Source organism: Scyliorhinus torazame, chromosome 8, assembly GCF_047496885.1.
Source record: "Scyliorhinus torazame isolate Kashiwa2021f chromosome 8, sScyTor2.1, whole genome shotgun sequence".
In the NCBI taxonomy this organism is placed as follows: domain Eukaryota; kingdom Metazoa; phylum Chordata; class Chondrichthyes; order Carcharhiniformes; family Scyliorhinidae; genus Scyliorhinus; species Scyliorhinus torazame.
In genome coordinates, this window is record NC_092714.1 from 3,671,751 (window position 1) to 3,699,737 (window position 27,987).

The 27,987-nt window shown below is 50.9% G+C and overlaps 1 protein-coding gene across 1 annotated transcript in view; it reads right to left on the reverse strand.

The window, feature by feature from the left end:
• Positions 1-27,987, reverse strand: part of LOC140427632 (ubiquitin-associated and SH3 domain-containing protein A-like) — a 348,965-nt gene that overhangs the window by 239,201 nt on the left and 81,777 nt on the right. Inside the window, 1 exon segment of the mRNA XM_072513054.1 lies at positions 6,613-6,811. Coding sequence (XP_072369155.1) covers positions 6,613-6,811 — 199 coding nt within the window.

Genomic DNA, 27,987 nt, shown 5'->3' on the forward strand with positions numbered 1-27,987 from the left:
TCCACTGGTTCTCCTTTGTCTAACTTCCTTGTTACCTCCTCAAAGAACTCCCACTCCCATGCCACCTGGATATCCAAATATCGAAAGCTCTCTCCCACCCCCTTGAACGGCATCTCACGCAGTTTCTTCCCCTGCCCCCTCGCCTGGATCGCAAAGACCTCACTCTTACCCATATTCAATTTGTCTCCCTAAAACCGGCCGAATTCCTCTAATATCCCCATAATCCCTCCAATTCCCCCCAGTGGGTCCGATATGCACAGCAGCAGATCGTCCGCCTGGAGCGAGACCCCGTGTTCCACCCCGCCCCCCCCCCCCCCCACCCCGTACTATCACTGCCAGACCCTCGACGCTCTCAATGCCAATGCCAATGGCTCTATAGCCAAGGCAAACAACAGTGGGGAAAGTGGAAAACCCTGCCTCGTCCCCCGGTACACCTGAAGTAATCTGATCTCACCCGATTTGTCCGCACACTCGCCACCGATGCCAGGTATAGCAACTGGACCCAGTCCACAAATCCCTACCCAAACCCAAACTGTCTCAGGACCTCCCATAATTATTCCCACTCCACCCGATCAAAGGCCTTCTCTGCGTCCATGGCCACCATCACCTCAACCTCGCGCCCCTCTAGAGGCATCATAATTACATTGATTAACCTCCTGATGTTGGCCGGCAGGTGCTGCACCTTTACGAACCCTGTCTGGTTTTCCCCAATTACCCCTGGGACGCAATCCTCGATACTTGTAGCCAGAATCTTCGCCAACAACTTGGCATCCGCATTTAACAGGGAAATCGGCCAATATGACTCACAGTTTTCCGGATCCTTATCCCATTTTCAAATGAGGGAGTTCGACGCCTGCGGCAACGTCGGGGGAAGTATTTCCAACTCCTTTGCCTCATTGAAAGCCCTTACCAGCAGCGGTCTCAACAACCCCGAGAACTTCTTGTAGAATTCCACTGGATACCCATCCGGTCCCGGGACCTTACCCGATTGCATCGCCTCCAACCTCCCCACTACTTCTACAAGCCCAATTTGAGCCCCAAGCCTGGTGTGTTAAGTAAGTTGGTTCAACGTTGACTGCAACTGGATGCAGTGAAACTAGAAACAGGCTTCTGACACAGGAGATGGTCCAACACTGTTTTATTGAACTTCCTGATTGCTGTACATAGTCTGCTGTGAGTTGACACTCTATCATTCTAACTGATAACCTCCTACTGGCTTGACCAGACTAACTCTCTACCTCATGGTGATAGTGCTCACTGGCTTGTGCACTCTTACTATCTCAGTAGCTGTGTCCTGTAGAGAGAGGGAGAGTCTTAATGCCCTGTGTGCTTTATAGTGGTGGTGTCCTGTCTGGTGATTGGTTGTTATGTGTTGTGTGTGTTCATTGGCTATCCTGTGTGTCAATCACTGCCTGTCTGCATCTCATTATATACATGAGTGGATATTATGACAAAGCCCTCCACCAACTTCTCGTCCACCTTCGGGAGCTCCAACCCTCCCAGAAACTTCCTCATCCCCTCCTCCCCCGCCAGGGGTTCCGACTTATACAGTTTACTTTAAAACTCCCAGAGCACCCCATTCACCCCCGCCGGGTCCAAGACCACGTTCCCTCCTGTGTCCTTCACTTTCCCAATTTTTCTCACACCTCCTGCTTCCTCAACTGGTGTGCTAGAATCCTGCTCGCTTTCTCCCCATACTCGTATACCGCCCCTCTCACCCTTTGCAACTGCCCTACCGCCTTACCCTTGGTTACCAAATTCCACCTGCAACCTCTGGCGTTCCTTTAGCAGCCCTTCCTCCAGGGTCTCAGCATATCTCTGGTCCACCTGCAGGATTTCCTCCACTAGCCTTTCTTTCCACCTGCTCCGCCTTTTCCCTGTGTGCCCGAATCAAAATGAACTCCCCCCTGACCACTGCTTTCAGTGCCTCCCAGACCGTAGCTGCCAAAACCTCCCCCGTGTCATTAATCTCCACATACCCCACGGATAGCCTTCCTCACCCGCTCACACACCTCTTCCTCCGCTAACAGTCTCACATCCAACCTCCTTTGTGGGCGCTGCCCTTACTCACTGGTAAATCTACCCAGTGCTGGGCATGGTCCAACACCACTATTGTCGAATATTCGACATCCACCATCCCTGCCAACAACGTCTTATCTACCACGAAGAAATCTATTCGGGAGTACACCTTGTGTACATGGGAGTAAAAGGAAAATTATTTCGCCCTCGGCCCCTCAAATCTCCACGGAACCCCGCCCCCCCCCCCCCCCATGTGCTCCATGAACTCCTGGAGTTCCTTAGCTGTAGCCGACACCCTCCCCGACCTCGAGTTCGACCGGTCCAGATTCGGATCCAGAACCGTATTAACGACCCCCCCCATAATCAGCCGATGAGAGTGTACGACCGGAATCTCCCAGAACCCACCTCATAAATTCCACGTCGTCCCAGTTCGGGGCATAGATGTTTACCAACACTACCAGCACCCCCTCTAGTTTCCCACTTACCATAACATACCGCCCCCCCAGGGTCCGCCACTATACTTTCCACCTCGAACGCCACCTGCTTATTGACCAGAATTGCCACCTCCCCTCGTTTTAGAATCCAAGCTGAATGAAACCCTGTCCCACCCATCCTTTCCTCAGCCTAATCTGGTCCCCCACCTTCAGGGGGGCCTCTTGTAGCTTGGCCACATCCACCTTCAGTCGCTTTAAGTTTGTGAACACACTGGTCCCCTTAACTGGCCCATTCAATCCTCGCACGTACCACGTGACCAGCCTGGTCGGGGGGCACCCTGACCCCCCCGCCGATCAATCATAGCCCACCTTGGGCCAGCCCCCGGCCCGTGCCCCGCACCTCCCGAGGTCCGTCCTTGGGCGCCCACCACCATTGATCCTCCTCCCCTTACATTTTACAAGCCCTACCTCTGTCAGCAATACCTCCCCCCACCCCATCCCCAGAGCCCCCAGCAACAATCCCTGCCCCCATTCCCCCACTGACCTACCACTCACCCCCCATTGCGCTTCTGTGAACCAGCCCGCTCAGCTAGCCTGGCGGCCCCCGTCCATGGCGCCTAGCATCCTACCCCCAGCTGATTCCCCTCCCCCTCCGCTCGAACATTAGTACAAACAAACCCAAAACATCTCCTCCCCAAACCCAAACACAGAGACCAACCCCTCCGTCCCCTAACAAAGAACAAAAAACAAACCTGAAGCTGAAAAAGAAACAAATTGGCCTCGGGCATAATTTAACAGCAACATCTTAATAACATCTGCACAAAACGTTCAAGGTCCACCTTCTCCGGCCAGTCCATTGTCCCTGACAAATTCTACCCCCTCCTCCGCCGATCCAAAGTACAATTCCCGGCCTTCGTAGGTCATCCACAGACGTGCGGGTACAATAGTCCGAATTTCACCCCCTTCTTGTAGAGGGCTGCCTTGATATTGTTGAAACTCGCACTCCTCTTGGCCAACTCTGCACCCAGGTCCTCATATATTCAAATTTCACTGCCCAGCGCTCGTCTGCCTGGCCCACCTCATAATCTGCTCCTTGTCCAGGAACCGATGTAGCCGCACCATTGCCCTCGGTGACTCCCTCCCCTGGGGCTTCCTCATTAGTGCCCTGCGCGCTCGACCCTCCAAAGTCCGTGCAAATGCAGCATCCTCTCCAAGCAGCTTTCCAACATCCTCCCCACATACGTGCCAGCATCAGCTCCTTCACTCCCCTCCGGCAGGCCAATGATCCTAATATTCTGCCTATGTGACCAGTTCTCTAGCTCAGTGATGTTCAAAGTCGGGGTCACGACCCGCGGGTAGGTCGTGGGCGGGTGTCGGGAGGGTCGCGGAGCCATCCGTCGTGGCGCTCCCGATTGCGCAAATTCGCGCGCAGCAGCCTGTTTTTAACTCTGCGAGCGGCCTTTTTAACCATATAAAAAATGCGGCAACACTGCGCGTGCTCATTCATCCGCATGCTCGCCACTTTTTTTTATATGGTAAAAAGGCCGTCTCAGCCGGCAGAGTTAAAAGCCGCTGCTCTCGCTCTGCCCGGTTCGGAAGTGCTCGGTTCTTCTGAACGAAGCTAAGGCCGAGTTTCCCCCCGGCGACTAGCACCATCGGACCCACCCGCAGAGACCCAACGCCATGGCCTCCACCGCGGAACTCGCCTGGAACTACAGCGCGCTCATCCTGCACCACGACGAGGTCACTGTCACCAAAGATAAACTCAATGCCCTGATTAAAACAGCTGGTGTGACTATTGAGACTTTCTGTTCTGGTCTGTTTGCCAAGGCATTGACTAATATTGGCATCAATAGTCTGATCTGCAACGTTGGTGCTGGTCATCGTGCCCCTGTTGCTGCAGTAGTTGTTTCCACCGCTGCCCCTGTTGCTGCTGACGAGAAACAGGAAGAGAAGAAAGAGGAAGAATCTGAAGAGTCTGACGATGACATGGGCTTTGGTCTCTTTGATTAAATGTGCTGTGCAACAACATTGTTACTATTTACAAAAAATAAATAAAAATTAAATATAAAAGCCGGCTTACTGCGGTTGTTGCCCGCGAATTTGTGCAATCGGAGACGCAGAAGATTTTTAAAAAAATTCTATGTAATCTTCCTGCCTGAAGGGAGGCAGAGAGCAGGTCACTGCTCCCGAACGTCGCCATCACGTGCTTTGGGCGCAATTGCGATTCATCCATTTTGTCAGCAGCAAACAAGATAAGAGAATATGGTGGGTCGCGAAGGTCGACTGTCGTGGGTCGCGAAGGTCAGCCGGCGTGGGTTGTGAACGTAGGCTGGCGTGGGTCCCATAGGTTGGCCAGTTGGTAAAAATGGGTCTCCAGAAAAAAAGTTTGAAAAATACAGCTCTAGGCCCTCGACCTTCTGGAGCCGCTTCTGCTGATCGCGCATCAGCCCCATCTCCGCTGCCATCGAGGCGAACTGCTCCTCATGTTCCTCCGCCACCTCCTCCATCTTCTGGATCACCTGACCCTGGGCCGCCTGCTTCATCTCAACGCGATTGACCACCGCCTTAATCGAATCCACTGCCAGGGCCAAATCCTCCAGACTCTCCTTCTGTTGCTGGGTGAACTTCTCGTTCAAGAAGCCCACCAGCTGCTCGGTTGACCACTGAGCCAGCAGGGTCACTTCCTGCCCCTCCGCCATCTCCACGTGCATTGTAGACACCGCACTAACTCCAAACGTCTGGTCCCCTCTCTTTCGACCGATTCTGGCCCTCAGCCCCATACACCAGAGGGTAAATCTTTTCCTCTCACTCTCCTTCACCTATATTCCGCCTCACATCCACTTGTTAGCCGGGGAAGAGGTCCGAAACAACCACCACGAGCGTGAGCCGCCAAATGTGTGACCACTCACTCCATGGTGGCCACCGGAAGTTCCAGTATTTCATCCTTAATAATTGACTCCAGCATTTTCCCCACCACCGATGTCAGGCTAACCGGTCTATAATTCTCTGTTTTCGCTCTCCCTCCTTCTTTAAAAAGTGGGGTTACATTAGCTCCCCTCCAATCCATTGCAACTCTTACAGAGTCTGTAAAATGCTGGAAAATGACCACCAACACGTCCACTATTTCTAGGGCCACTTCCAAATGTGGATATGGCGGGAAGTGAGCCTAGGTAGGATGCTCTTTCAGAGGGTCGATGCCCTGAATGGCCTCCTTCTGTACTGCAGGAATTCTATGATTCTGTGGGAGGAATGCGGCCTCCACTGGTTAGGCCAGCATTCACTGTCCGCCCCTAATTGCCCTTGTGAAGGTGGTGGTGAGCTGCCTTCTTGAACCGTTGCAGTACCGTTGCAGTACCTGAGATGTAGGTACATCCACAGTGCTGTTAGGGAGGGAGTTCTAAGATTTTGACCCAGCGACAGTGAAGCAACGACGATATATTTGCAAGTCAGGATGGTGAGTGACTTGGAGGGGAACCTCCAGGTGGTGGTGTTTAGCTTGTTTTAATGTTTGAGGATGACCAATATCATTACTGTAAACTAACTTTATTAATAACAGTCTATGAACACATATTGCAAGACCTCCGCATACATTATATCTAACATTGGAGTCCTCTACCACAATCACCTTATTATCAGACAGTGCCACAGATAACTGCTGCCCTTGTCCTTCTCGATGGTGGTGGTCAAGGGTTTGAAACGTGCTATCTAAGGAGCCTTGGTGCATCTTGTACATGGCACACACTACTATTCCTGCCTTCCTGGTCAAATGCAGCCCAATGTTTTGAGTCAAGCATTTTATGTCCTGACAGCATTCTGTTGAAAAAATTGATTTTTTGCCCCCCCCCCTTTTATGTTATTTGTTCTGAAAAATTAATCTATTTTTATCAACTCATGACGCAGTTAAATAAACTTTTCTCCATTTACCTTATCAAACCTGGCGATCATTTTGAATGGCTCTATCAGATTTTTGCCAGTCTCCTCAAATCCCCTGTGATTTACAGATGCTGGATTTGTTGGTTCCTTTGCCTCAATGGAATCGTACTGCCACGCACTTTGTTAATCAGACACGTTACATATTTACAATTATTTATTTGTTAGTTCAGTAGAAGATATGTTGATACTTTGCAAGATATCAAACAAAACTGTTTTCCTGTACCTGCCAAGGCTGTTGCTTCTGCAGCAAAGGCCAACGCAAACTGTCTGATGATGTCGGAACTTGTCTCATCAAAGAAGTATCCGATATAAGCTGGGCTTGTGTGAAGACTCAGAGAGAGGCAGGTTGGGAAACGATCTACAAACTTGTCTCCTGCTTCCTTCAGTGCTCCATACAAACTCTCCACTTTACTGTCTTCACACTGCAGATAGAAATACCGTCAATGACAATCGCATCACACTCTCACCCTGTTTAGGGGCTGTTTAGCACAGGGCTAAATCGCTGGCTTTGAAAGCAGACCAAGGCAGGCCAGCAGCACGGTTCAATTCCCGTAACAGCCTCCCTGAACAGGCGCTGGAATGTGGCGACTAGGGGCTTTTCACAGTAACTTCATTGAAGCCTACTCGTGACAATAAGCAATTTTCTTTTTTTTTCATTTCACGCATTCAAAACCTGAAAGTTCAGAGAGAATCTGCAGTGGTAGCAAGTGAAAGGTATTGTGATAGAGCTCTGATTTAGGGTTAGGGTTAGGGTTAGTAAGTGAAAGGTATTGTGATAGAGCTCTGATTTAGGGTTAGGGTTAGGGTTAGGAAGTGAAAGGTATTGTGATAGAGCTCTGAGTGCGGGGACTTAACCGATTCCATTTTTACCCTCATTTTGGGTAATCATTCTTCCAGAAACATGAAAGAACAAAACAGGACATTCGGATGAATTTTCCCAGCAATGTGGAATTAGGGGACATGTGAACCAGGTCAGTGACATCCACTTCACAGAGTGGGCTTGACAATTATTTCAACTAAAGGCCACTGTCAGCAAACTCAGCTGCTGACCTCATTACAGACTTGGTTCAGACATGGACAAAAGAGCTGAATGCCAGAGGTGAGGTGAGAGTGACTGCGCTTGGCATCAAGGCAGCATTTGACTAAGTCGAGCATTAGGTGTAGCCCTAGCAAGATGGAGTCAATGGGAATCAGGAGGAAAACCCTTCGCTGGTTGGAGCCCTGCCTGGCACGAAGGCAGGTGTTGTGACAAAATAAAAGCAAATTACTGTGGATGCTGGAATCTGAAACCAAAGAAAATGCCAGAAAATCTCAGCAGGTCTGGCAGCATCAGTAGGGAGAGAAAAGAGCGAACGTTCTGAGTCCAGATGACCCTTTGTCAAAGCTGCTTGATGTTTTGATGTTTGGTGGTCAATCTTCGCAGCTTAGGGGAGGTGGTGGGGTATGGTATTGTCGCTGGACTATTAATCCAGATACCCAGAGTCATGCCATGGCAAGAACAAGAACAAAGAACAATATAGCAGAGGAACAGGCCCTTCAGCCCTCCAAGCCAGTACTGGTCACGATACCAACCTTGGCCAAAACCCTCAGCACTTCCTAGTACCGTATCCCTCTGTACCCATCCTATCCATGTGTTTGTCGAGATGCCTTTTGAACGCCGTTAATGTATCTGCATCATGTATACCCTTGCACACAAACAGAAAATACTGGACAATCTCAGCAGGTCTGACAGCATCTGGGGAGAGAAAAGGAAGCTAACGTTCCGAGTCTGGAATACTGGAAATAGGGTCAGATTTATACTGTAGTGGGGGGTGTGGAGCAGTGGGACTGGATAGGGGGTCAGCGATAGGGAGAGATTGACAAAGATGTGGAGGACAGAAAGACAAAAGGAATGTAAATGGGGGTGACAGGAAAGGATCCAGACCTTGTATTCCCTTGCCTTGTTTGTCCTGCCCAAGTGCATCACCTCACACTTATCCGGATTGAATTCCATTTGCCACTGATCAGCCCATCTGACCATCCCTTCTATATCCTCCGGTAATCGACGGCTATCCTCCTCACTATTTACCATCCCACCAATTTTTGTATCATCTACAAACTTACTGATCAACCCTCCTACATTCACACCTAAATCATTTATATAACCGACAAACAGCAAGAGCCCCAATACGGGACCCCAGTGGGTACAAGCTTCCAGTCAGAAAAACTCCCCTCGACCATCACCCTCTGCTTCCTGCCACTCAGCCAATTCTGGATCCAATTTCCCAAATTTCCTTGGATCTCATGGACTCTTACCTTCGCTGTCAGTCTCCCATGTGGGACCTTATCAAAAGCCTTGCTGAAGTCCAAGTGTCTACTTCAAATGCATTTCCCTCATTTACACACCTGGTCACTTCTTCGAACAATTCAATCAAGTTGGTCAGACATGATCTCCCCTTAACAAAACCACGCTGACTGTTCCTGATTACTCCCTGCCTCTCCAAATGCAGATTATAGAATCATAGAATCATAGAATTTACAGTGCAGAAGGAGGCCATTCTGCCCATCGAGTCTGCACTGACCCTTGGAAAGAGTACTCTGTACAAGTCCACACCCTATCCCCATAATCCAGTAACCCCACCCAACCATCTTGGACACTAAGGGCAATTTAGCGTAGCCAATCCACCTAACTCTCACATCTTTGGACTGTGGGAGGAAACCGGAGCACCCGGAGAAACCCACGCAGACACGGCGAGAATGTGCAGACTCCGCACAGACAGTGACCCAAGCAGGGAATCGAACCTTGAACCCTGGAGTTGTGAAGCAACTGTGCTACTCACTGTGCTATCGTGCTGCCCAGTGGCAGAGACAGATTAATTCTGTCTCTGTCATGTTGTTCTTTAAGCAGGCCTTCTCCTGCCATCATGTTCCACTCAGGACGGTGATGTCAGTGTTGTAACGGCAGTGTTCCCGGGGTATGACGATAGTGTGACGTTCGGGTCTGTCACTGTTGGAGTTGTTTGTAAAGGTCCTGACAGACAACTTCGACTCCAGTGCACCAGTGCAGCCTTCGGACGCCTGAGGAACAGCGTGTTCGAAAATCGAGACCTCAATCCAGCGCCAAACTCATAGTCTACAGAGCAGCCGTGGTCCCTGCCTTCCTGTATGCATCAGAAACATGGGCAATCTACAGCAGGCACCTCAAATCCTGGGAGAGCCTTCACAAAATCCTGCAAGTTCACTCAGTATCAAGGCACTGGCCACTGGGACTTCCGGTGGCGGCCATGGAGTAAACGGTCGCACAGTCAGCAGCTCTCGCCCTTAAGAGTTTTTTTTAAGAGTTTAAGCCGGATTTTGCAGTAAATCTCTCAACATAAGTTGATCGAAGGAAGAGGAAAAGGAGGTGACCCTTAATTTATGGAATTGTGTCCAAATAAGAGTCGAAAATGGAGAAACCAAAAGATGAGTGAAAGCAAGGATCAGAGGTCATCGAGCTCAGTGGTGACAAGACAAAGCGTGTCCACGCCAGCTCACTGGTCGGTGGAGCAATGGGTCGAGTACCTGGATGAGAAGTTCGCCCGGCATCGCAAGGAGCGTACAGAAGGTGTAACCCAGATGATAGCCTCGATTAAGGAGGTGGTTGATCGGGTGGAGGAGAAAATGACAACCCAGGGACAGGAGATTCTAAAGCTGCAGGAGCTGGGGACTGAACGCGAGGAGGAGTCTGCTGCAATGGCTTTGGAAATTAGCATACTACAGGACAGCCAGAAACGACTGCTAGATAAAGTGGAGGACTTGGAGAACCGGTCTCGCAGGCAAAATATCCGAATCGTCGGGCTGCCAGAGGGGAAGGAGGGATCAGGTGCGGGAGCGTATGTGGGGAAGATGCTGCAGGAGATGGTCGGGGCCGATGTGTTTGACAAGCCGTTGGAGGTGGACAGGGCGCACAGGATGCTCGTACGTAAGCCCCAGGGTCGTGAGTCGCCGAGGGCCATGGTGGTGAGGCTACATTGATTCCTCGACAAGGAGCGTATCATGAAGTGGGCCAGGCAGACAAAACGGCACATGTGGGAAGAATCAGAGATCCGGGTGTACCAAAACTGGGGACCAGAACTCGCAAAGAGAAGATCAAGTTCCAACAAAGTTAAGGCGGCCCTGTTTGAGAAAGACATTAAATTCGGACTGTTATACCCGGCGCATCTTTGGGTTTACCTATGAGAACCAGTAGCTGTACTTTAATTCTCCGAAAGAGGTGGTTACTTTCATGAAAGACAATAATCTGGCTTAAGGACTCTTAAATTCTAACTGTGGTGGGCTGAGTTTGAGGGACGGGATGGAGTGGCGGGGAGGAGAGAAACATGGTTCTGTGTTCTGATTTGTCTTGTTTAAAATTTCAGTCTTTTAATTTTGTGAGTTAAGTTGCGATGTTAGGGAAGAAAAGAATTTGGGTGTTTTAAAAAAAAATGTTTTTCTCTCTTTTCTTTTCTCTCTTGTGCAATTTGATTTTGATTTAGTCTCTGTGCGATTGATTCTTGCATGCATAATTTTGATTAAGCTGCTTGAAGCTTCTTCTATTGTGTCTGATTCTCTTTGAAGGTGATGTGACTGATAAGAATCGGTCAAAGAGGGAGGGGTAGAACCTAACAATCTGGTGTAACTACTTTTAAACTCAAACTGTGGTGGTCTGAGTTTGGGGGAAGAGTCAGTCTTGTTTAAAATTTTGGTCTTTTAATTCCGAGTTAAGTTGCGATGTTCGGGAAGAAAAGGGTTTCGGTGTTGTAATTCTTTTTTCTTTCCTCTCTTTTTGTGTAATTTGATTTTGATTTATTGCTTTATGTGCTGGATAGAGGGAAGAACTTTTAAGATGCGATGGGGTGTTTTAGTTTCTGCAAGAAGGATGGTTCATTCTTGCGTGCATAATTTCACTTAAGCTGCTTGAAGCTTCTTCTTTTGTGTTGGATTCTGTTTGAAGGTGATGGGACTGATAAGAATCAGTTAAAGGGGGAGGGGTTTGCCTCGTTGCCTGCGCGTTGGGGGAGGGTATGTTTGCTTTTTGGGATTGTTGTTACTGTGTTGAGTGCTTGTTTTATTGCGAGGTGTGATAGAATCTGGCAGTCGGCAGGCTTTTTGACACCAAAGGGTGGGAGATGCTGAGCTAGCTGGGTAGCTGGTTCACGGGAGCAAAGTGGGGGAAGAGCTGAGGAAAGACAAAATTGGGGGGGAGGGGTGGGCGGGAGGGGGTACTGCTGACGGGTAAGGGACAGTTCGGAGACTGGAGATGGAGATCAGATGGCAGTCGCCGCCGAGGGGCAGATTAAGTGAGGTGCGGAACAAGGGCTAGGAACTGGCCTGGGAAAGGTCATGGTTGACCGACAGAGGAGGGGGGCAAAAGCCCCCCCCCCCCCCCCGACCAGACTGGTTACATGGAATGTTTGTGGACTGAACGGGCCGGCTAAGAGAGCTTGTGTGTTCACACACCTGAGACAGGGAAAAGCGGATGAGGCTATGTTACAGGGGACACACTGGAAGCTGGGAGATCAAATTAGATTAAAGAAGGGATGGGTCGGGTAACTGCTTCATTCAGGACTGGACTTTAAAACAAGGGGGGTGGCTATCCTGATTAATAAAAGGGTGATATTCGAGGTGGAGAGGATAGAGGTAGCCCCGGGAGGCAGATTTTTATGGTTAGTGGGAAGCTAGAGGGAATGGCAGTGGTGCTGGTGAATATATATGCCCCAAACTGGGATGACGTCGCGTTTATCAGGAAGGTGCTGGGGAAGATCCCAGACCTTGACTCGCACCGGCTGATCATGGGGGGTGACTTTAATACGGTCCTGGACCCGAGATTGGACCGGTCGAGTGCTGGGTCGGGGAAGCTATCAGCAATGGCAAAGGAACTGCAGGGGTTCATGGAGCGCATGGGAGGGGTGGATCCGTGGAGATTTGAGAGACCAAGGAGCAGGGAATATTCAGTCTACTCCCATGTACATAATGCGTACTCCAGGATAGATTTCTTCGTGCTCGATAAAACACTGTTAGCAGGTGTCGAGGACACTGAGTACTCAGCAATTGTGATCTCAGATCATGCACCTCACTGGGTAGACCTACGGGCAGACACGGGAATGTCCCAGCGCCCACAGTGGAGATGAGATACAGGGCGGTTAGCGGATGAGGAGATCTGTGAGTGAGTGAGCGAGGCCATTCAGGGGGACATAAAGATCAATGACACGGGAGAGACTGTGGCTGGGGTGGTCTGGGAGGCACTGAAAGTGGTCATTCGAGGGGAATGTATTTCGATTCGAGCCCACAGGGATAAAACTGAGCGGTCGGAGCTGGACAGGTTGGTAGGAGAAATCTTACAGGTGGACAGGAGATATTCGGAGTCTCCAAATGAGGAGCTCCTGAAGGAGCGTCAGAGACTCAAATGGAGTTTGGGCTCCTTTCCACAGGAAAGACAGAGGGTCAGCTGAGGAGGGTAAAAGGGCAATATATGAACATGGGGAGAAAGCTAGCAGGATGCTGGCACATCAGCTGAGGAAACAGGAGGTAGTGAGAGAAATAGTGAAAATAAAGGTTTTGAGGGGGAAGACAGTGACGGACCCGGGGTCGGAGAATGAAGTGTTCCAGGAATTGTATAGCCAGCTATACGAGTCGGAACCCCAGGTTGGGGAGGAGGGCATGAATCAATTCCTGGACTGGCTTGATTTCCCGAAGGAAAATGAGGAGCTGGTTGAAGCCCTGGGGGGCCCCGATTGGGCTTGGGGAGGTGATAGATGGATTGTGGGTGATACAATCGGGTAAAGCCCCGGGACCTGATGGATTCCCAGTGGAATTTTATAAGAAGTTCTATAGGTTACTGGGACTGCTCCTGGTTAAGGCTTTCAACGAGTCCAAGGAGCTGGGAGTACTCCCCCAACGTTATCACAGGCATCAATTTCTCTCATCCTGAAGCGTGACAAGGATCCGGAGAGCTGTGGATCGTACAGGCCAATCTCCCTCTTGAATGTAGATCCTGGCCACTCGAATAGAGGATTGTGTCCCGGAGATAATTGGGGAGGATCAGGCGGGATTTGTAAAGGGCAGGCACCTGACATCCAACATTAGACGGCTTCTTAATGTAATTATGCTGCCAGCGGAGGGGCGCGAGGCTCAGTGCGGGACTTTGTACGGAGGCAGGTCCCAAGTTTTCCTCGCCTCCCCCTGAGGGGACTACAGGACAATGTGCCATGGATGCGGAGAAGGCTTTCGACCGAGTGGAGTGGAAGTATCTATGGGCTATTTTAGGCAGGTTTGGGTTTGGACAGGGATTTGTGGAGTGGGCCCAGCTACTGTACCAGGCCCCGGTGGCAAATGTAAGAACTAACCGAGTTCGGTCAGAATACTTTAGTCTTTGTCGGGGGACAAGGCAGGGATGCCCGCTCTCCCCATTACTGTTTGCCATGGCCATAGAACCCTTCGCAATGGCTCTGAGTGTAGTGAATACCTGGAGGGGTATAGTGAGAGGGGGGGGGGGGTGGGGTGGGGGTGGGGGTGGAGCACAGGGTCTCTCTCTATGCGGACGATTTGTTGCTTTATATCACGGACCCGGTGGGGGGATGACCGAAATCATGGAGGTATTAGGAGAATTTGGGCGATTTTCAGGCTATAAGTTAAATATGGGAATAGAGCGAGATGTTTGTGACCCAGGCACGGGGGCAGGAAAGGAGGCTGAAGGAGCTACCTTTTAAAGTGGTTGGGAGGAGTTTTAGGTATCTAGGGATTCAAGTGGCCAAGGATTGGGGGCAGCTTCACAAGTTAAATTTGGGCAAAACAGTGGATCAAATGAGAAGGGATTTTTGTAGATGGGACATGCTCCCACTGACGCTGGTGGGGAGGGTTCAGGCGGTGAAGGTGATGGTCCTTCTGAGGCTGATTTTCTTTTTTCAGTGTCTCCCGATTTTTGTCCCAAAGGCTTTTTTCAGAAGTATGAATATGGCGATATCGAGGTTTATATGGGCGGGTAAAACCCCGCGAGTAAAGAGGGCACTCCTGGAACGGGCCCGCGGGGAAGGGGGATTGGCTCTCCCGAGCTGTATTAACTATTACTGGGCTGCCAACACATCGATGGTCAGGAAGTGGGGGGTGGGGGAGGGGTCGGTCTGGGAGCGGATGGAGGCAGCTTCCTGCAAAGGTACGAGTCTGGAGGCTTTACTGACGGCGCCCCTGCCGTTCGCGCCAGCTCGGTACTCCACAACTCCTGTGGTGGTGGCAGCCCTGAGGGTGAGGGGGCAATGGAGGCAGCACATGAGACTGGAGGGGGCGTCAGTGTGGTCACCGATCTGTGACAATCACCGGTTTGTCCCGGGGGGGCTGGATGGGGGCTTTAAGGTTTGGCAGCGGGCAGAGATTGAGAGGTTTGGGGATCTATTCATCCAGGAGGGCTTTCCGACCTTGGAGACATTAGAGGAGGAGTTTGAGTTGCCGGTGGGAACGGGTTTCGGTATCTTCAAGTGCGGGACTTTGTACGGAGGCAGGTCCCAAGCTTCCCTCGCCTCCCCCTGAGGGGACTACAGGACAAGGTGCTGTCAAAAACAGCGGTTGGAGGTGGGAAGGTTTCGGACATATACAGGGAATTGTTAGAGTGGGAAGGGGCCCCTATCAGAGAGGTGAAGAGGAAGTGGGAAGAGGAGTTGGAGGGGAGCTGGAATCTAAACTGTGGGAAAAAGCCTTGAAAAGGGTAAAGGCATCCTCGTCCTGTGCTAGGCCCAGCTTGGTTCAGTTCAAGGTAGCCCACAGGGCCCACATAACGGTAGCTCAGATGAGTAGGTTCTTCGAGGAGGTGGAGGACAGATGTGGGCCGTGTGGGGGTAGCCGGCCAACCATGTTCATATGTTTTGGGCATGTCCCAAACTGAGGGAATTCTGGCAGGGATTCGCAGATGTTATGTCGGAAATCCTGGAAGGTAGGGTAACTCCGAGTCCAGAATTAGCAATATTTGGGGTATCGGAAGATCCGGGGGCAAAGGGGAGGAGGGATATTCTGGCCTTCTCCTCCCTGGTGGCCTGGAGACGGATCTTGCTGAGAAGGAGGGACTCGGAGCCCCCGAAATCAGGAGTGTGGGTCAGCGATATGGTAGAGGTTCTCAGTCTGGAGAAAATCAAGTTCGCTCTGAGAGGATCAATCCAGGGATTGGCCCGGAGTTGGCAGCCGTTCATCGATTTCTACAACAAAAACTGAACGTCAGCAGTGAGGGGGAAAGGGAAAAAGTGGGGGTAGGAAAATGGGAGGCATGGTCATGTTAAATAAGGACAGGGAGCTTAGTATATGGGTAATTGGGGATAGGGCGGGAGAAGTGGGGTACGTGATTTATTGTGTGTTGTTATTTTAGGGGGTATTTTGTGCGTCGACCCACACGGTTGTTTTAGAAATGTCAATATGTTAAATTGTGAAAATTACAAATGCTTCAATAAAATATTTTCTAAATAAAAAGGCACTGGCCACTGGTTGACCAGCTGCGATGCGGGTCACATTGCCTGCATGCCCAACAAAAGGCTCCCTAAACAAGTGCTCTACTCTGAGCTCCGTAGTGGCAAGCGATCACTAGGAGGGCAGAGTAAACACTACAAGGACATAGAACATAGAACATAGAACAATACAGCGCAGTACAGGCCCTTCGGCCCACGATGTTGCACCGAAACAAAAGCCATCTAACCTACACTATGCCATTATCATCCATATGTTTATCCAATAAGCTTTTAAATGCCCTCAATGTTGGCGAGTTCACTACTGTAGCAGGTAGGGCATTCCACGGCCTCACTACTCTTTGCGTAAAGGACACTCTGATAGCCTCCCTAAATAAATGCAACATCCCACTGACATGTGGGAATCGCTTGCCTTAAAACTCACAAACTGGATAAAAAGCATCCTCGAAGGCGCCAATCATCTCGAGCGTCACAGGGTGGAGCACACAGAGGCCAAGTGTAAACAGCGGAAGGAGAGCGCAGAATCCAGAGAGTCCCACACACCCACCTCATCGATCACTACATGCCAACCTGTGGCAGGGCCTGGGGACCAGGATTGGAGTGGAAGCAAGCCATCCTCGACCCTGAGGGACGGCCAAAGAAGAAGACTCATGCAATGCACACTTCACCTTATCAAAACTTAGTAAGTAGCAGAGGTGGACATTTTAATGAAATGAAAATCGCTTATTGTCACAAGCAGGCTTCAAATGAAGTTACTGTGAAAAGCTCCTAGTCGCCACATTCCGGCACCAGTTCGGGGAAGCTGGTACGGGAATTGAACCGTGCTGCTGGCCTGCCTTGGTCTGCTTTCAAAGCCAGCTCTGGGACTTCCATGGAGGAGTAGGTCGCACATTCGATAGCTCCCGTCTGTAATGGACTTTCGGATCTTTTGCCCCTGATTTACAGTAAGGAGGATTCCCTCTCTGGACCAGAAGTGGCCGTGTGAAACGACTCAGTCCTGGTAGCGAGAAGCAAGCGGAGCTGGTACCGCGGGACAGCATGGCGGAGGGCAAGGGCCGAGGAAAGACGGCACAATGGTCGACAGAGCAGCTGGTGAAGTTTTTTGAGGATTGCTTCGCCAAGCTGAAAAAGGATACGCTGGATCCGATCAAAACTTTGATCGATCAAGTAGTCTTGAAAGGAGACCTAGGGGAAAACGATACGGGAGATCGAACAAAAGCTATCCAATCAGGAGGACTATATAACCGTGCTGGAGAACAAAGTGGAGGTGTTGGACGTCCGCCAGAAGAGGATGCAGGAGAAGCTGGAGGACCTGGAGAATAGGTCCAGGAGGCAGAACCTCAGAATTGTTGGCCTCCCTGAACGCAGTGAGGGATCGGATGTGAGGGCATATGTGACGGACATGCTGGAAAAGTTGATAGGGGCTGGGGCGTTCCCTCGGCCCCTGGAGGTGGATACAGCGTATAGTGCCCTCGCGAGGAAGCCCAGGACGGATGACCCGCGAGGGCCATGGTGGTACGATTTCACCGTTTTACGGATAAGGAACTTGTCCTGTGGTCGGCCAAGAAGGAACGGAGCAGCAAATGGGAGAACTGTGAGTTGCGTATTATCAGGATCTGGGAGCGGAGCTGGCCAAGAGACGGGCTGGGTTCAACCAGGCAAAGGCGACCCCCTTTAAGAAGGGGGTATAGTTCGGGATGCTGTACCCAGCGAGGCTGTGGATTACGCACGAGGAACGAGACTTTTATTTTGAGACTCTGGACGATGTATGGGCATTCATTAAAGAAAAGAAGCTCGAGGCGATTTAGAGGACATTTAAGTTGCGGATAAGTTTTGTAGCGGTGGCTCGTAACACTGTATTGGGTTTTTTTATAAAAAGAAAAGAGATTTCATGTTGTTCTGGTGGAAACTGTGGGCGGCGGTGATGGTTGTAGGGTGCTTTGCCTTGCAGAAACTTTATGTGGGGAGAGGGGTCTTCAAATTAGAGCTTTTTTTGGGGAGACTGGATCTTGCCTTAAGGGACTGTTTCTTCACTGGTTCCTGCTAATCGCATATTTTTGTTTGTTTGTTGTTGCTGCTGTTTACTCACTGGGGAATGTGATGCTGATATCAGGATTATTCATGTGAGGGGAGCGGTTCGAACAATAGGGAGACAGACTGTTTGACGCCAGGGGCAGGGGGTATCGGGGTCAGCATGGTACAGCTGACTCTCGGAAGCGCGGTGGGGGTTGAGCAGGTGTTAAACTGGTGCTTGGCCTGGGGGATGAGCTTTCTGGTGCAGTGGGGGGGAGGAGGAAGGGGGGGGAGACTGCTTTGCTGACAGGGGAGGAAATATTGTCGGGGAATAAATGGGAGATCGGGAGCGGCTGCTGCTCATGGGGGTGTCCGGGGAAGCGGGGGGGGGGGGGGGCACGGGCCCGGGGCTGGCTTAAAAAGGGTGATGGCTAGTCAGCTGGGGGGGGGGGGGGGGGGGGAGCCCTCCTGTCCAGGCTGATTACGTGGAACGTAGGAGGACTGAATGGGCCGGTCAAAAGGACTCGGGCGTTTGCGCATCTGAGGGAGCTGAAGGCAGACGTGGCTATGCTACGGGAGACACATCATAAGGTCATTTATCAGACGAGATTGACGAAGGGTTGGGTTATAGAACATAGAACAATACAGCGCAGTACAGGCCCTTCGGCCCACGATGTTGCACCGAAACAAAAGCCATCTAACCTACACTATGCCATTATCATCCATATGTTTATCCAATAAACTTTTAAATGCCCTCAATGTTGGCGAGTTCACTACTGTAGCAGGTAGGGCATTCCACGGCCTCACTACTCTTTGTGTAAAGGACACTCTGATAGCCTCCCTAAATAAATGCAACATCCCACTGACATGTGGGAATCGCTTGCCTTAAAACTCACGAACTGGATAAAAAGCATCCTCGAAGGCGCCAATCATCTCGAGCGTCACAGGGTGGAGCACACAGAGGCCAAGTGTAAACAGCGGAAGGAGAGCGCAGAATCCAGAGAGTCCCACACATCCACCTCATCGATCACTACATGCCAACCTGTGGCAGGGCCTGGGGACCAGGATTGGAGTGGAAGCAAGCCATCCTCGACCCTGAGGGACGGCCAAAGAAGAAGACTCATGCAATGCACACTTCACCTTATCAAAACTTAGTAAGTAGCAGAGGTGGACATTTTAATGAAATGAAAATCGCTTATTGTCACAAGCAGGCTTCAAATGAAGTTACTGTGAAAAGCTCCTAGTCGCCACATTCCGGCACCAGTTCGGGGAAGCTGGTACGGGAATTGAACCGTGCTGCTGGCCTGCCTTGGTCTGCTTTCAAAGCCAGCTCTGGGACTTCCATGGAGGAGTAGGTCGCACATTCGATAGCTCCCGTCTGTAATGGACTTTCGGATCTTTTGCCCCTGATTTACAGTAAGGAGGATTCCCTCTCTGGACCAGAAGTGGCCGTGTGAAACGACTCAGTCCTGGTAGCGAGAAGCAAGCGGAGCTGGTACCGCGGGACAGCATGGCGGAGGGCAAGGGCCGAGGAAAGACGGCACAATGGTCGACAGAGCAGCTGGTGAAGTTTTTTGAGGATTGCTTCGCCAAGCTGAAAAAGGATACGCTGGATCCGATCAAAACTTTGATCGATCAAGTAGTCTTGAAAGGAGACCTAGGGGAAAACGATACGGGAGATCGAACAAAAGCTATCCAATCAGGAGGACTATATAACCGTGCTGGAGAACAAAGTGGAGGTGTTGGACGTCCGCCAGAAGAGGATGCAGGAGAAGCTGGAGGACCTGGAGAATAGGTCCAGGAGGCAGAACCTCAGAATTGTTGGCCTCCCTGAACGCAGTGAGGGATCGGATGCGAGGGCATATGTGACGGACATGCTGGAAAAGTTGATAGGGGCTGGGGCGTTCCCTCGGCCCCTGGAGGTGGATACAGCGTATAGTGCCCTCGCGAGGAAGCCCAGGACGGATGACCCGCGAGGGCCATGGTGGTACGATTTCACCGTTTTACGGATAAGGAACTTGTCCTGTGGTCGGCCAAGAAGGAACGGAGCAGCAAATGGGAGAACTGTGAGTTGCGTATTATCAGGATCTGGGAGCGGAGCTGGCCAAGAGACGGGCTGGGTTCAACCAGGCAAAGGCGACCCCCTTTAAGAAGGGGGTATAGTTCGGGATGCTGTACCCAGCGAGGCTGTGGATTACGCACGAGGAACGAGACTTTTATTTTGAGACTCTGGACGATGTATGGGCATTCATTAAAGAAAAGAAGCTCGAGGCGATTTAGAGGACATTTAAGTTGCGGATAAGTTTTGTAGCGGTGGCTCGTAACACTGTATTGGGTTTTTTTATAAAAAGAAAAGAGATTTCATGTTGTTCTGGTGGAAACTGTGGGCGGCGGTGATGGTTGTAGGGTGCTTTGCCTTGCAGAAACTTTATGTGGGGAGAGGGGTCTTCAAATTAGAGCTTTTTTTGGGGAGACTGGATCTTGCCTTAAGGGACTGTTTCTTCACTGGTTCCTGCTAATCGCATATTTTTGTTTGTTTGTTGTTGCTGCTGTTTACTCACTGGGGAATGTGATGCTGATATCAGGATTATTCATGTGAGGGGAGCGGTTCGAACAATAGGGAGACAGACTGTTTGACGCCAGGGGCAGGGGGTATCGGGGTCAGCATGGTACAGCTGACTCTCGGAAGCGCGGTGGGGGTTGAGCAGGTGTTAAACTGGTGCTTGGCCTGGGGGATGAGCTTTCTGGTGCAGTGGGGGGGAGGAGGAAGGGGGGGAGACTGCTTTGCTGACAGGGGAGGAAATATTGTCGGGGAATAAATGGGAGATCGGGAGCGGCTGCTGCTCATGGGGGTGTCCGAGGAAGCGGGGGGAGGGGGCACGGGCCCGGGGCTGGCCTAAAAAGGGTGATGGCTAGTCAGCTGGGGGGGGGGGGGGAGCCCTCCTGTCCAGGCTGATTACATGGAACGTAGGAGGACTGAATGGGCCGGTCAAAAGGACTCGGGAGTTTGCGCATCTGAGGGAGCTGAAGGCAGACGTGGCTATGCTACGGGAGACACATCATAAGGTCATTTATCAGACGAGATTGACGAAGGGTTGGGTTATAGAACATAGAACAATACAGCGCAGTACAGGCCCTTCGGCCCACGATGTTGCACCGAAACAAAAGCCATCTAACCTACACTATGCCATTATCATCCATATGTTTATCCAATAAACTTTTAAATGCCCTCAATGTTGGCGAGTTCACTACTGTAGCAGGTAGGGCATTCCATGGCCTCACTACTCTTTGCGTAAAGAACCTACCTCTGACCTCTGTCCTATATCTATTACCCCTCAGTTTAAAGTTATGTCCCCTCGTGCCAGCCATTTCCATCCGCGGGAGAAGGCTCTCACTGTCCACCCTATCTAACCCCCTGATCATTTTGTATGCCTCTATTAAGTCTCCTCTTAACCTTCTTCTCTCCAACGAAAACAACCTCAAGTCCATCAGCCTTTCCTCATAAGATTTTCCCTCCATACCAGGCAACATCCTGGTAAATCTCCTCTGCACCCGCTCCAAAGCCTCCACGTCCTTCCTATAATGCGGTGACCAGAACTGTACGCAATACTCCAAATGCGGCCGTACCAGAGTTCTGTACAGCTGCAACATGACCTCCCGACTCCGGAACTCAATCCCTCTACCAATAAAGGCCAACACTCCATAGGCCTTCTTCACAACCCTATCAACCTGGGTGGCAACTTTCAGGGATCTATGTACATGGACACCTAGATCCCTCTGCTCATCCACACTTTCAAGAACTTTACCATTAGCCAAATATTCCGCATTCCTGTTATTCCTTCCAAAGTGAATCACCTCACACTTCTCTACATTAAACTCCATTTGCCACCTCTCAGCCCAGCTCTGCAGCTTATCTATATCCCTCTGTAACCTGCTACATCCTTCCGCACTGTCGACAACACCACCGACTTTAGTGTCGTCTGCAAATTTACTCACCCACCCTTCTGCGCCCTCCTCTAGGTCATTGATAAAAATGACAAACAGCAACGGCCCCAGAACAGATCCTTGTGGTACGCCACTTGTAACTGAACTCCATTCTGAACATTTCCCATCAACCACCACCCTCTGTCTTCTTTCAACTAGCCAATTTCTGATCCACATCTCTAAATCACCCTCAATCCCCAGCCTCTGTATTTTTTGCAATAGCCTACCGTGGGGAACCTTATCAAACGCTTTGCTGAAATCCATATACACCACATCAACTGCTCTACCCTCGTCTACCTGTCCAGTCACCTTCTCAAAGAACTCAATAAGGTTTGTGAGGCATGACCTACCCTGGGTTAGCCAGGTGTTCCATTCAGGGCTGCACTCAAAGATTAGGAGGGTAGCAATTTTGATTAGTAAGCGAGTGGCATTCGAGGCGGGGAGAACCGTGTCAGATAAGGGGGGTAGGTACATAATGGTGAGTGGGCAGCTGGAGGGTGTACGAGTGGTGCTCGTGAACATATATGCTCCGAATTGGGACGACGTGGAGTTTATGAGGCGGATGTTAGGGAAGATCCCGGACTTAGAGTCGCATAACTTGATCATGGGGGGGGGGACGACTTCAACACAGTCATTGATCTGGAATTGGATCGGTCATTATCGAGGTCAGGGAGGAGGCCGGCTGTGGCAAAGGAATTGAAGCGCTTTATGGCACAAATGGGGGGTATAGACCTATGGAGGTTTATACGGCCGAGGGCGAAGGAGTTTTCTTTTTTTTCCCTTATGTTCATAAGGTTTACTCTTGTATTGACTTTTTTATTCTGAGGCGCTAATACCGAGGGTGGTGGGGATGGAATACTCGGCAACTATAGTCTCGGATCATGCCCCGCATTGGGTGGATTTGCAGGTGGGCAAAGGGCGAGGGCAACATCCGTTATGGAGACCGAATCTGGGGTTGCTAGCGGATGGAGCTGTCTGCGGGCGGGTGAATAAGTCCATCCAGAACTACCTGGAAACAAATGACACGGGAGAGGTATCTGCAGCGATGGTCTGGGAAGCTCTGAAGGCGGTTGTTAGAGGGGAGCTAATTTTGATCCGGTCCCATAGGGAAAAGGGGAACGGGCGGAGAGGGAGAGATTAGTGGAGGAGATACTGAGGGTGGACAGGAGATATGCGGAGGCCCCGGACGCGGGGCACCTGAGGGAAGTTACAGGCGGAGTTTGAGTTGTTGACCACAGGGAAAGAAGTGGAACAGTTGAGGAAGGTAAAGGGGGCGGTTATGAGTACGGGGGAAAGGCGAGTAGGATGTTGGCGCAACAGCTTAGGAAGAGAGAGGCATCCAGGCAGATTGGTAGAGTGAAGAATAGGGATGGTAACATGGTCTTGGACCCGGCGGGGGGGGGGGGGGGGGGAACAAAGTTTTAAAAGAATTTTACAGTAGACTACATGAGTCGGAACCCCCGGCTGGAGTGGAGGGGATGAGGCAATTTCTGGATTGGTTAGAGTTCCCGAGGGTGGAGGAGGACCTGGTGGAGGGGCTGGGGGCCCCAATTGAGATGGAGGAAGTTATCAAGGGGCTGGAGGGAGTGCAGTCGGGCAAAGCTCCGGGACCGGACGGCTACCCGGTGGAATTCTATAAGAGGTTCTCAGGATACTTAGCCTACTGCTGGTGAGGACGTTTAACGAGGCTATAGAGAAGGGAATCCTCCCCCCGACAATGTCGCAGGCCTCGATTCACTTATTCTTAAACGGGAGAAGGACCCTGAGCAGTGTGGGTCATATAGGCCGATCTCGCTTTTGAATGTGGATGCCGGGGGTGATGAGGAAGACCAGACGGGATTCGTTGAGGGAAGGCAGCTCAAGGCTAATGTGCGGAGGCTTCTAAATGTTATTATGATGCCCTCAGAGAGAGGAGAGGCGAAGGTGGTGGTAGTGATGGATGTGGAGAACGTTTTTGATCGGGTGGAGTGGGAGTACCTGTGGGAGGCGCTGGAAAGATTTGGGTTTGGAGAGGGCTTTATTGGCTGGGTCTGGTGCTTTACCGGGCGCCTGTCACGACTGTACATACAAACCGGCTGGGTCGGGGTATTTTCAATTACATCGAGGGACGAGGCAAGAGTGCCCCCTCTCCCCGTTAGTGTTTGCTCTAGCTATAGACAGGGGCTGGTCCGGGGGGGGGGGGGGGGGTTGGAGCACCGGGTCTCGCTCTATGCGGACGATTTGCTCTTGTACATTTCAAACATGCTGGAGGGGATGGGAGAGGTCATGCGGATCTTGGGGGAATTTGGCAGTTTTTCGGGGTATAAATTGAACATGGGGAAGAGCGAAATGTTTGTGATTCAGGCTGGAGGGCAGGAGGAGAGACTGGGAGAGCTGCCGCTTAGAATGGTAGGGAAGAGCGTTCGCTATCTGGGAATCCAGGTGGCTCGGAAATGGGAGGCACTGCATAAGCTTAATTTATCCCGGTTGGTGGAGCAAATGGAAGAGGACTTTAAGAGATGGGACATGCTCCCGTTGTCACTGGCGGGGAGGGTACACATCGTGAAAATGACGGTCCGCCCCAGATTTCTGTTTCTCTTTCAGTGCCTCCCCATCTTCATCCCTAAGGCCTTTTTCAAGCGGGTGAATAAGATCATCTCGGGCTTTATATGGGCGAATAAAACCCCGCGGGTGAGGAGAATGTTGTTGGAGTGCAGTCGGGGGGAGGGTGGGTTGGCGCTGCCGAACTTCTGCAACTACTACTGGGCGGCTAACATCTCCATGATTAGGAAGTGGGTAATGGGGGAGGGGTCGGCATGGGAGCAGTTGGAGGCGGCGTCTTGTAAAGGCACCAGCCTGGGAGCATTGGTAACGGCACCTCTGCCGTTCTCGCTGGCCCGATACTCCACGAGTCAAACAAAGAACAAAGAACAAAGAAATGTACAGCACAGGAACAGGCCCTTCGGCCCTCCAAGCCCGTGCCGACCATACTGCCCGACTAAACTACAATCTTCTACACTTCCTGGGTCCGTATCCTTCTATTCCCATCCTATTCATATATTTGTCAAGATGCCCCTTAAATGTCCCTATCGTCCCTGCTTCCACTACCTCCTCCGGTAGCGAGTTCCAGGCACCCACTACCCTCTGCGTAAAAAACTTGCCTCGTACATCTACTCTAAACCTTGCCCCTCTCACCTTAAACCTATGCCCCCTAGTAATTGACCCCTCTACCCTGGGGAAAAGCCTCTGACAATCCACTCTGTCTATGCCCCTCATAGAGTCCAGTGGGAGCGACGGCACTGAGGATCTGGGGGCAATGTAGGAGGCAGAAGAAGGTGGGGGGTGTGTCGGTCTGGACCCCGATTTGTAACAACCACAGGGTTGTACCAGACAGACTGGATGGCGGGTTCCAGAGCTGGCAGAGGGCAGGAATTAGAAGGATGGGGGATCTATTTATAGACGGGAGCATTCCCAGCTTGAAGGCGCTGGAGGATAAATTTAAACTACCGCCAGGGAATGGTTTTAGATATTTGCAAGTCCGAGACTTCTTGAGGAAACAGGTGTTGGCCTTTCCGCTGCTGCCGCCACGGGGGATACACGGTACCTGGGTGGGGGAGGGGAAAGTGTCTGATATATACCAGGAGGAAACCCCAGTGGAGGAGCTTAAGGGCAAGTGGGAGGACGAGCTAGGTGGGGAGTTAGAGGCGGGTCAATGGACGGATGTCTTAAGAAGGGTCAATTCCTCCTCTTCATGTGCCAGGCTTAGCCTAATACAATTTAAGGTGATCCACCAGGTACATATAACGGCGGCGAGGATGAGCAAGTTTTTCGGGGTAGAAGATAGATGTGTGAGGTGCGCGGGGACCCCAGCAAACCATGTCCACATGTTCTGGGCATGCCCGAAGCTTAAAGGGTTTTAGTAGGGGTTTGCGAAGGCAATGTCCACGGTGCTAGAAACTCGGGTGGTGCCGAGTCCAGAGATAGCGATCTTTGGAGTGTCAGAAGAACATAGAACATTACAGCGCAGTACAGGCCCTTCGGCCCTCAATGTTGCGCCGACCTGTGAAACCACTCTAAAGCCCATCTATACTATTCCCTTATTGTCCATATGTCCATCCAATGACCATTTCAATGCCCTTAGTGTTGGCGAGTCCACTACTGTTGCAGGCAGGGCATTCCACACCCTTACTACTCTCTGAGTAAAGAACCTACCTCTGACATCTGTCCTATATCTATCGCCCCTCAATTTAAAGCAATGTCCCCTTGTGCTAGACATCACCATCCAAGGAAAAAGGCTCTCACTGTCCACCCTACCTAATCCTCTGATCATCTTGTATGCCTCAATTAAGTCACCTCTTAACCTGCTTCTCTCTCACGAAAACAGCCTCAAGTCCCTCAGCCTTTCCTCATAAGATCTTCCCTCCATACCAGGCAACATTCTGGTAAATCTCCTCTGCACCCTTTCCAATGATTCCACATCCTTCCTATAATGCGGCGACCAGAATCAGGGAGTGAAAGAGGCCAACATCCTGGCCTTTGCCTCCCTGGTAGCCCGGAGACGGATCTTATTAATGCGGAGGGACCCGAAGCCCCCGAGTGTAGAGACCTGGGTTAGTGACATGGCTGGGTTTCTCAGTCTCGAGAAAATAAAGTTTGCCTTAAGAGGGTCAATGTTGGGGTTCACCCGGAGGTGGCAGCCGTTCGTTGATTTTCTCGGGGAAAATAAAAATGTCAGCAGAAGCAGTATTCCAAAAGAGGGGGTGGGGTGGGGGGGGGGGGGGCGGGTAGGCGTTAGATGGTTGTGGTGTGTGAAGATTGGGTCGGGTGGGGAAATGCTTGTTTTACCATGTTAATGTTTTTGTTTTTGTCCTTCTTATAAAAATTTGCAAATACCAAATACTGTAATAAAAATATTTTTTTTAAAAATAAATAAAATAAAAGCCAGCTCTTTAGCCCTGTGCTAAACCAGCCCCTATCCGGAGCTAATGCTCTGTCTGTGCAATGTGGTAGTTCAGGGATGCCTCCGGTGTCCCTGACTCCTTTACGTGTAGGAAGTGGGACCAGCTGAGGCTCGCCTGATGGCTCTGGAGCTGCGGGTGGACTCACTTTGAAGCATCCGCGATGCTGAGGACGTTGTGGATAGCACGTTCGCTGAGTTGGTTACACTGCAGGTGAAAATTACTGAGGGAGATAGAAAATAGGTGACCAAAAGACAGCGCAAGAGTAGGAAGGCAGGTGTCCCCTGCAGTCATCTCCCTGCAAAACAGATATACCATTTTGGATACTGTTGAGGGAGTTGGCTCACCAGGGGAAGGCAGCAGCAGCCAGGTTCATGGCACCGTGGCCGGCTCTGCTGCGCAGGAGGGCAGGAAGAAGAATGTCAGGGCTATAGTGATAGGGGATTTAATCATAAGGGGAATAGACAGGCGGTTCTGCGGACGCAAACAAGACTCCAGGATGGTATGTTGCCTCCCTGGTGCAAGGGTCAAGGATGTTTTGGTGCGGCTGCAGGACATTCTGGGAGGTGGGAGGGTGAACAGCCAGCTGTCATGATGCATATAGGCACCAATGATATAGGTAAAAAACAGGATGAGATCCGACAAGTTGAATTCAGGGAGTTAGGAGTTAAACTACGAAGTAGGACCTCAAAAGTAGTAATCTCAGGATTGCTACCAGTGCCACGTGCTAATCAGAGTAGGAATGTCAGGATAGATAGGATGACTGCGTGGCTCGAGAGATGGTGTAAGAGGGAGGGATTCAAATTCCTGGGGCATTGGAACCGGTTCTGGGGGAGGTGGGAGTACAAACCGGATGGTCTGCACCTGGGCAGAACGGGAACCAATGTCCTGTGTTTGCTAGAGCTGTTGGGGAGGGTTTAAACTAATGTGGCAGGGGGATGGGAACTGATGCAGGAAGTCGGAGGAAAGTAAAACGGGCACAGAAACAATAGGCAGGAAGAGGGAAAGTGTAAGGCAGAGAAGACAGAATCAAAAATCAAAAAGGGCCACAGTACAGGGTACAGTGACTGAGGAGAGCTCAGTGAATAGGCCCAGTAATACTAAAAGGAATAAAACGGGAAGTAAAAACATAAATGGAAAGCAAAGCAGCAGGTTATGTGAAGATATGGGTTCAACAATAAGGAAAATTATGAGAAAAGTTAAAAGGAAAAATAAACTGAGGAG